The sequence below is a fragment of the Coregonus clupeaformis genome, chromosome 30 (genome assembly GCF_020615455.1).
Source record: "Coregonus clupeaformis isolate EN_2021a chromosome 30, ASM2061545v1, whole genome shotgun sequence".
NCBI classification, from domain to species: domain Eukaryota; kingdom Metazoa; phylum Chordata; class Actinopteri; order Salmoniformes; family Salmonidae; genus Coregonus; species Coregonus clupeaformis.
Window position 1 is genome coordinate 12,854,624 of NC_059221.1, and position 10,232 is coordinate 12,864,855.

Consider the following 10,232-nt stretch of genomic DNA (forward strand, 5'->3'; position numbering starts at 1 on the left):
CTAGCCTCACGCAAGTACTGTATTAATATAAACTAAGAAAGAAACAAAACAAAATGTGCATGTACTCTAAACCTGCAGATTTGTAATGACACAATTTCAACCATATTTCAAACCAGTTCTGCTTGTAAACATGTTGTAATCATAGGCGCCTGAGCAATGGAGCAAACAGAGCAATTGCAATCCCACTTTCAAAGGATGCAAACTTATGCTTTTTTACTAGAAATGTGTCATGATCCATTGGGTAATTTGCCATTTTCAATGATTAGTAATGTTTTGAGCTAGTCTGTATTAAAATAGATGTCCATTTTAAATATTATATAATAATGAACAGATTGTAGGCTACTTTGCACTCACCCCTCCCCCCCATTGCCTCAAGATGAATGGTTGTCGACCACTCTAAAGTTTTGCTTCGCTCTGGCGCGCTGTTTTGGTTCAGTACAGTTAGAAAGCACTAGTTGTACCACTGGTGTGTAAAATGAAAAGGCACCTGCAAAAGAAAATTGTTTATCTATTTTGTTGTGCTGTTGTTACATTTGTATATGTGTGGTCCTCTGTAGCTCAGCTGGTAGAGCACGGCGCTTGTAACGCCAAGGTAGTGGGTTCGATCCCCGGGACCACCCATACACAAAAATGTATGCACGCATGACTGTAAGTCGCTTTGGATAAAAGCGTCTGCTAAATGGCATATTATATTATATTATTATTGTTTCATGTCCGATGGTGTTGGTCCAATGGTGTTTACATATGATTTGAACTGCATGCACCACGAGCAAATTAATTGTATAATTTCACTTTGCCTGTAAGAATCATGACGTGCACGGGCATGTCTGATTAGGTTTATCTGTAATCTCGGTTATGCAGAAGTTAAATTCTGTCGCGAAAGTTTGTTATTTCCTCTTTATCTGTCCACGAGAATCTGACAACGAGAGATTTGCGGGCAGCCTAGCGGTTAGAGGGTTGGATCATTAACCGCAAGTTAGCTGGTTCAAATACCTGAGCCGACAAGAAGTAAAATCTGTCGAAGTGCCCTTGAGCAAGGCACTTAACCCTAATTCGCTCTAGGGGCACCATACTACTATGGCTGACACTGTAAAACAATACATTTCGCTGTACTTATCTGTTGTATGTGATAATAAAACATCCTTTATTTTAGCTTTTCTGTAGTGCAGACTCTGAGTAGCCTTCCATCAGCCTACTAAAGGTTGCACCTTAACAGAAAACTGCATGTCCGGTAGGTTGCGGGCTGTCAATGAGTAGCTCGCAAGATAGTTAGAAATAATCAGTAGGCCTAATATTACATTATTAAATCTGTGAAAATGTTTTCCTCCCCATGTCACGCCTACTCCCACTCCCCAGCTCCGCCGCTCGACGTCGCGGGTCTACTAACCACCGGCCCTGGCAACCATCATTACGCACACCTGGACATCATTATTTCCTTGATTACTCTCCCAGTAGCCATCAGTCACTAGGTAGTATTGTTTTTATTCACGTTCTGTATGTGGCTCATGTTTTGTTTATCATTATTAAACTCACCTTCTGCACCTGAAAGTCAGGCGCCCATGGTTGTAATGACATAATTTTAACCATATTTCAACCAGTAATGACGTTATTTCAACCAACTGTTCCCACTGGGTTGCTGACATGTTAAAGTGACCTCTTGATATACTGTACTGTAGTTTGACTGACTCCTGAGGACAAATATGGGTGCTATTAGTCCAAGGGCTCCCGAGTGGCGCAGTGGTCTAAGGCACTGCATCTCAGTGCTTGAGGCGTCATTACAACCGGCCGTGATTGGGAGTCCCATAGGGCGGCGCACAATTGGTCCGGGTTTGGCCGGTGTAGGCCGTCATTGTAAAGAAGAATTTGTTCTTAACTGACTTGCCTAGTTAAATAAATGTAAAATAAAAAAGGTGTGAGTCCCAAATGTAACCCCATTCACAATATAAGGCACTTCTATTCCCTATATACTGCACTACTTTTGACCAGGGCCCATATGGATCTGGTCAAAAGTAGTGCACTAAATAGGGAATATGGTGCCATTCTGGACAATGACTATAGGTAGATGATGTTGGTCCAAGAGGACCTAGCAATGCAGCCGAGGAGCATTAGATAGAGAGCAGGGAGGAAGAAAGGAAGGGTTAGCCATGTCAATATGTATGCATCAGGCTTTGTCGTTTCCCTTCCCAGTCACACCATAGCACAGGAACAAGCTTGGTGATTTGGGAGTGTCTTTCATACATACTGTCTCACACACATGCATGTGCACGGAGGCATGCACACAAACACGCACGCCCGCACACACACACCACGTGTTATTTCAGAATTACTCCAGAAGAGGATGTTTCTGAACTATTGTGTTGTTAAAGAAAAGATAGACATATGAGAAAGCTCACGTGTACTTTGTACATTGTTTAGGTATACAGGAGAGTGTACAGTATATCGTGTTACCTGGACTAAGTACAGAGAGTTGACCTTATTCGCTTAGATAGACAGATGGAGTTACAGTTACTGTGTTCTCATAACATTTACATTTACGTCATTTAGCAGACACTCTTATCCAGAGCGACTTACATTATTTATTTTTTTCATACCCCCTGTGGGAATTGAACCCACAACCCTGGCGTTGCAAACACCATGCTCTATCAACTGAGCTACATCCCTGCCGGCTATTCGATAAGCCTAGACTAGACAATGCTACTGTATAGAGACCAGACATAGAGGCATATGAGTAGCATAAAAGATAACACACAAAGTAGTGATACAAAATGAGGGTTTCATTTACAAGTAATCCGCAGACCAACCTATAAGGTGATGGTGTTTCAGCTGGAGAGAGTGGGAGGGTATGTAGCAACACTGTTCAATTATGATGGTAGTGAACCACAGACATGCAGCACATAGCTGCCACACACTGTCCAGTAAATACAGTAAATCAGTGGAGGCTGCTGAGGGGAGGACGGCTCATAATAATGGCTGGAATGGAGTCAATGGAGTGGTATCAACTGCATGGAAACCACGTCTTTGATGTGTATGATACTATTCCATTGACTCCATTCCAGCCATTACTATGAGCCGTCCTCCCCTCAACAGCCTCCACTTAAATGTTGACCTAAAATAACTACGACTTTCTAGAAGACAGTTGAGAACAAACAAGCCTGCTAGATTTGACAGTAGAGAGAGAGAGAGAGAGAGAGAGAGAGAGAGAGAGAGAGAGAGAGAGAGAGAGAGAAAGAGAGATCCAGATTGCAACAGCCACTTAAAATCAGACTCCTTCCTCAGCCAGTCTTGAAATGTAGAGCATGCTCTCTCCTCCACTATCAAGGTATACAATGGTGTGACAGTTTTTCCTACCCCCTGATCATTCCCCCACAATACAAAAATCCATGAAAGGGGTTGTATCCTAAACAACACTCTATTTTTGACCAGATAGTGCACTATATAGGACATAAATACCTTTTGGGACACACCCATGGTTTTCGGCCTCCTTATAGGCATGCATGTGACCCTGTTTACAGCAATAGGAGGGCTAGATGATGCAGGGATTTATGGAAATGTTTACCACATAATACCACACAAACGTGAGAGGAGATGCTGAGTATAAAGAAGAATAGGTTGCTAAAGAAGATATCATTATGGAAAAACTATTCATGAGAATTTCTTTCCAGAATTTGTGGGGACATTGAAGAGATGGTGTTGAGTCAAGGGGCATATACGGTATATATATGGCACACCTTATTACCTACAGGTAACTGCCAAAATAAAGGAAACACCAACATAAAGTGTATTTAATAGGGCGTTGGGCCACCACGAGCCAGATCAGCTTCAATGCACCTTGGCATAGATTCTACATGTGTCTAGAACTCTATTGGAGGGATGCAACACCATTCTTCCACGAGAAATTCCATCCTTTGGTGTTTTGTTGATGGAAAACGCTGTCTCAGGCTCCGCTCCAGTATCTCCCATAAGTGTTCAATTGGGTTGAGATCTGGTTTACATCGTTTTCATGTTCATCAAACCATTCAGTGACCACTCGTGCCCTGTGGATGGGGGCTTTGCCATCCTATGGGGGCATAGACATGGTAGCCAAAATAATGGCCTGCCCAGCATTTTTATTCAACACCCTAAGCATTATGGGATGTTAACTGATTAATTAACTGAGGAACCACACATGTGGAAGCCCCTGCTTTCAATATATATTTGTATCCCTCATTTACTCAAGTGTTTCCATTATTTTGTCAGTATATAGTGCAGTATATAGTGCAGTATATAGTGCAGTATATAGTGCAGTGCAATACTTTTGAGCAGAGCCCTATAGTGCCATTTGGGACATAGCTATGATAAAAGCCTATACAGTTTAACAGGCATCCTATGTAATGTAGCAGGCAACACATCGCTCAATATCCTAACCACCAAGGTCATGCTCTACTTCAGGGGTCTTCAACAGGCAGATCGTGGGATTTTACTTGGCCCTGCAAGTTTTCTGAACAAAACATGGTAATTTTCATTGGGCAGAATTTTTTTGGTAAAATCATCAGAAAATCAGCTCAAAGTGATTTTAATTTAGGAAATCTGTTCCCAAGTATCCCCACAAATAAATAGACGTGATCATATTCCAATGTAATCAAGGTTTGAACGTTTGTCAAATACTATATTAGTATATAGTACTTATATTTAGAACTTTGGGGTTTTGAAAAGCACATACATTTTTTATTTATTATTATATTTGTTTGGGCTTCTTGCGGTCAATTTGCAGCTTATGAATTATATATAATTATGACCCGGCTCCTCGACCATCTGCTCAAGAAAAAAATTGTCCCTCAGCTCAATGTAGCCAGGGATCCCTGCTCTACTTCATACTCAAGCAGTAACTAATTTCTATTTGACGCATTGTAGTGTGGCCTTGGATAATGTTTTGCCCCTAGATGTAGATGTGTGCAGCATAATTGAGACACAGTAGGAGAAAATCAAACCATTTATTAATTTGACTAGCAAGCACAAATAATCACCAATCCTGAAATATTTGGCCTCTTCAGCCAGCCAGTGCAACAGTTCCATGTACTGTAGATAAGACACAGCCAGTCAGCAACTGCCAAGTCCACAGGGGCGTCAGACTCTTAAACATCAGAGTCCGTATTCACAAAGTGTCTCTGCGTATGAGTGCTGATCTAGGATCAGTATTGCTATTCAGATCATAAGGAATAAGACATGGGGGAACTGACCTTAGATCAGCACTCCTACTCAGACTCTCGTACATACAGAACCAGCCATTTTAGAGTGTGTAGTATCAGTACCAATACAAAGGTCCTTCGCAAGAAAGACCACAGAATGATGGACAGATATTCTCTCTGAGGCCAAGTCCACCGGTAGGTAAACAATAAGCATGAGGCTGTGGAAGGAAGTCAGCGATGGTCTATAGAAACAGTCCTTTAACTTTCAGGACCTTGGTTTGCTTTTGAACACAAAATGACTGTGCTCAATTCAGTTAGTGGGGTACATCGGGTTCGATTGAGGTGTGCAATTTTTTTTACCACAATTTGACAAAATGCAATGTCTTCTCCTGCTTTAAAATAAAAAAATAAGAATGACAAAACAATTAGTTCTAGTTTCGCATCTCCAAATGGATGGTGGCATACTGTTGTTCTGCCACAGGTATGTTGATGTTGGATTGGTAGAAAAGTCACACCAGAGTTCAACAGTCTTTTAGAGATCCAGTTGCAGAGAACTGTGGGACTTGCAGTCCTTTATGCCTGGATGGTGCTCTTAGCGTTGAAGGCCAGGTAGTAGACCAGGATGCCGATGAGAGCAGCCATAACCTCAGTAGGCACCCACGGGCCGTTCCATGCACCCTATAAACAACAAGACAACGCAGCACCAGTTAGGAAGGAATCTCAGATGAGAATGAAAAACACTAGATACGAGAGTTCCATCATGTGTGAAAACACATGGAAGGTGCATCACAATTGATAAATGTAAACAACTGGAGACACCTAGTCTTTTTTGGAGACACAGCAGAGCTACTTTAGGTAGCAAAAACGTGTCTGAGCTTTGTGTAACTGTAAATAACATTTGCTAGCTAGATAAACATCTTTGCTAACTGTGGAAACAATTCACGTATTTACCGTAAGTTTGCGGCCCACTGCTTTTTGCTCCCAAAGACAACACTGTCTCCAAAAACGGCAAGATGCCTTCAGTAATGTTTACTCTTCTGCCGTTTGTGACGTCTCCATTTTCCAAGTGTAATGTGTGTACTATAGACATGAGTGTCTTTCATCAAGTATTAATTTGTTATTCTGTCTATGCTGACTCACCCTGTGATCCACATTGACAGAGAAGAGAGGCTGGATGGAGTCACTATCTTCATTGTTCCTCTGGGCCTAAAAACAAACAAACAAATACACACACACTTGCATAAGGCTATAGGCCATTTCTGACAGTATGCACAAACATTTTACTCTGGACTCACACTTGCAGAGATAATCAAGTCATTGAGATCTCCCCTGGTGGTTGTATCTTTCAAACAGCATGCATGACCGCAGTTGTTTTTAGCCAATGTCAAAGCTTGCTAGCAAGAGCTGCCTTCTTCCGATTGGCTGTCGCGCAGTCACGTCACAGAAATGTGCATGAACTTGGGAAACGTTCAACTCAGGTCCCTTGCTGTCTAGTCGCCAACCATTAAGCCGCTGTGTCTCCTCCTTCCATTTAAAATTACTGGTAGCTAGGTCGCTGATTATCTTGCCAAGTGTGAGTGATGCCGCGTTCAAGACAATTAGGAACCTCAGAGTAAAAATGTGCTAAAATGTTTTGCCGTAGAGCTTCCTATTCATTGATTCTGATACTTTCCAAGCAGGAAACTCAGACCTCATCTTTCTATGAGTTTCCAAGTCAGAGATTTCAGAGTTCCGAGTTGTCTTGAACGCGGCAAAAGTCCCCAGTTATACTCATAGCCAGATGAATAGGAATGATGCACCTACCTTGCGCAAAGAGCTATAGGACTCCTCATCGAAGAATTTGACCTGGTATGTACCAGAGCTAGCCTGTTTGTGGGGCATGCTCCAGGACACCTGAGAAACACAGAGAGAGACAGAGTGAAGACATGACAAACTAAGTCAAACACACAGCATGCACAGAGGCTCAAGTGACTCTTGATAAGTGTATATTGGACATCCATAGTATATGTCCACATCAGACCAGAGCCATCTCTTACCTGGTACTTGCCAACATCCTGGCCTCTGGTCACAGGGAACTGTCTGCCATTGACGTCAGCATACAGAGCCACACTCTGTTGAAGGAAATTACACATTTAGAGCGTGATGAGAAAGAGAGAGGTGTGTCTGTCTGTCGTGTCAAACTACAGTACCTGGGCTCCATTGGCGCAGGCCAGGCTGAGCTCCACGATAAAGACAGACTCAGAGGAGATGACGGCATCAGAGGTGGTGTAGGCAGAGGGGGTAATCACAGGGTCTGAACAGCTCTCACCTAAACATTGGCAGAAATGACATATCAAGCAAAGTCTTTGCTAGCTAACTTAATGCGAAGGTAGTGTTAATTTCTAATCGGAGAGCCTAGCTTGTGCATAACAAAATAATTGATCTAGCTAGCCAACTATCTGGTGGAGCAGATTGATAAAATCTGCAAAATTGTGTTGAAATGTAATGGCTACTGTAGCTAGCCACCTAGCTATCCATCTAGTTAGCTAACATTCACCTTCTTATCCAGCTATCCAAATACATAGCTAAAATGTCTTTACTAGATGTATAGTTTCATGGTTAAATATGAAGACATTACTTATAAATAGCTAGTTAACTAGCAAACTCTTATCATTTAGCTAGCTACTGATGCTAGCCAGCTAATACAGTGCATTCTGAAAGTATTCAGACCACTTCCCTTTTCCACATTTTGTTACGTTACAGCCTTATTCTAAAATTGATTAAATTAATTTTTTCCCTCATCAACCTACACACAATACCCCATAATGACAAAGCGAAAACTGGTTTTTAGAAAAACAAAAATACCTTATTTACATAAGTATTCAGACCCTTTGTTATGAGACTCGAAGTTGAGCTCAGGTGCATCCTGTTTCTATTGATCATCCTTGAGATGTTTCTACAACTTGATTGGAGTCCACCTGTGCTAAATTCAATTGATTGGACATGATTTGGAAAGACACACCTGTCTATATAAGGTCCCACATTTGACAGTGCATGTCAGAGCAAAAACCAAGCCATGAGGTCGAAGGAATTGTCCGTAGAGCTCCGAGACAGGATTGTGTCGAGGCACAGATCTGGGGAAGTGTTCTGCAGCATTGAAGGTCCCCAAGAACACAGTGGCCTCAATCATCCTTAAATGGAAGAAGTTTGGAACAACCAAGACTCTTCCTAGAGCTGGCCGCCCGGCCAAACTGATCAATCCAGGGAGAAGGGCCTTGGTCAGGGAGGTGACCAAGAACCCGATGGTCACTCTGACAGAGCTCCAGAGTTCCTCTGTGGAGATGGGAGAACCTTCCAGAAGGACAACCATCTCTGCAGCACTCCACCAATCAGGCCTTTATGGTAGAGTGGCCAGACGGAAACCACTCCTCAGTAAAAAGGCACACGACAGCCCACTTGGAGTTTGCCAAAAGGCACCTAAAGGATTCTCAGACCATGAGAAACAAGATTATATGGTCTGATGAAACCAAGATTTAACCATTTGGCCTGAATGCCAAGCCTCACGTCTGGAGGAAACCTGGCACCATCCCTACGGTGAAGCATGGTAGTGGCAGCTGTTTTTGGATCGAGGGAAAGATGAACGGAGCAAAGTACAGAGATCCTTGATGAAAACCTGCTCCAGAGCGCTCAGGACCTCAGACTGGGGCAAAGGTTCACCTTCCAACAGGACAACGACACTAAGCACACAGCCAAGACAACACAGGAGTGGCTTCGGAACAAGTCTCTGAATATCCTTGAGTGGGCCAGCCAGAGCCCGGACTGGAACCCGATCTAACATCTCTGGAGAGACCTGAAAATAGCTGTGCAGCGACAAGACACTCCCCATCCAACCTGACAGAGCATGAGAGGATCTGCAGAGAAGAATGGGAGAAACTCCAAGTACAGGTGTGCCAAGCTTGTAGCGTAATACCCAAGAAGACTCGAGGCTGTAATCGCTGCCAAAGGTGCTTCAATAAAGTACTGAGTAAAGGGTCTGAATACTTATGTAAATGTGAGATATATATACACATTTGCAAACATTTCTAAAAAACAGTTTTTGCTTTGTCATTATGGACTATTGTGTGTAGATTGCGGGGAAAAAATAATTTCATCCATTTTAGAATAAGGCTGTAATGTAATAACGTGGAAAGAGTCAAAGGGTCTGAATACTTTCCGAATGCACTGTACATTTCCTTGACGCTAGCTAGTTACTGTAGCTATCTCTCTGAAATGACTTACCTGTGCACAGGCAGACAAGAGCAATAAACGCGGCTATTCTGATCATCATGATTGATTTATCAAAATGTCTTTAACACGAGAAAGAATTTTGCAGCTAGTTATTTCAGCAGTTGTTTCAGACACGTCTTCCTTCAAAAAGGAACCAATGTCAAAAAGTATACCTCCAGATTTCAGACCGTTGAGCTGCAATGACGTGTACCGTATCAGCGCAATGCACTATGGGAACGTGGCTGTGTTGACACGTCACCTCTTACTGAGACTGTATGAAATGTATTTTGTAGGCCATTTAGAATAAAATCCTGCACATTTCACGGTGTTTCACTTAAGTAAATACGAAGACAAAAAAATACTTAATGGTGGTAAAAGTATATTCAACTTAAAAGTCCCATTCAAATATGGATGTAACAATATCATATACGCATTTCTGAGGTTATTTCATTCCAGGTAACATAGCCTAAGCATGTTTCTAAAGAAAGAGGGGGTTGTTTATCACATCCAAATTGGATTAAATAAAATCCCATTCCTGTTTGACTAACCATCCTTTGCGTATTTCAGTAATTCCTAATCATAACCTAAATCATACTTCTACTGACAAGCAGTATTTGCACCCTACCTTTCATAATTCATATTTTGTGTATACAGGTATTCCTACTAGTTCCAAAATAACAGCCTGGTTCCGTCCCGAATGGAACCCTATATAGTGCATTACTTTTGACCAGGACCCATGGACCCTATTCCCTATATAGTGCACTACTTTTGACCAGAGCCCTGTGGCCCTGTTTAAAAGTTGTGCACCATAAAATGAATAGG

General features: G+C 42.2%; 1 protein-coding gene across 1 annotated transcript; it reads right to left on the reverse strand.

Annotated features, from left to right (window-relative positions):
* Positions 1-4,956: 4,956 nt before the first annotated feature.
* On the reverse strand, positions 4,957-9,619 carry LOC121546752 (translocon-associated protein subunit delta-like). The gene is made up of 6 exons (XM_041857991.1): positions 9,423-9,619; positions 7,355-7,473; positions 7,202-7,276; positions 6,969-7,058; positions 6,306-6,371; positions 4,957-5,843 (listed from the first exon to the last, which is right to left on the reverse strand). The coding sequence occupies exons 1-6, from the start codon at positions 9,469-9,471 to the stop codon at positions 5,739-5,741; spliced, it is 504 nt and encodes a 167-aa protein (XP_041713925.1). The 5' UTR covers positions 9,472-9,619; the 3' UTR covers positions 4,957-5,738.
* Between the last annotated feature and the right edge of the window lie 613 nt (positions 9,620-10,232).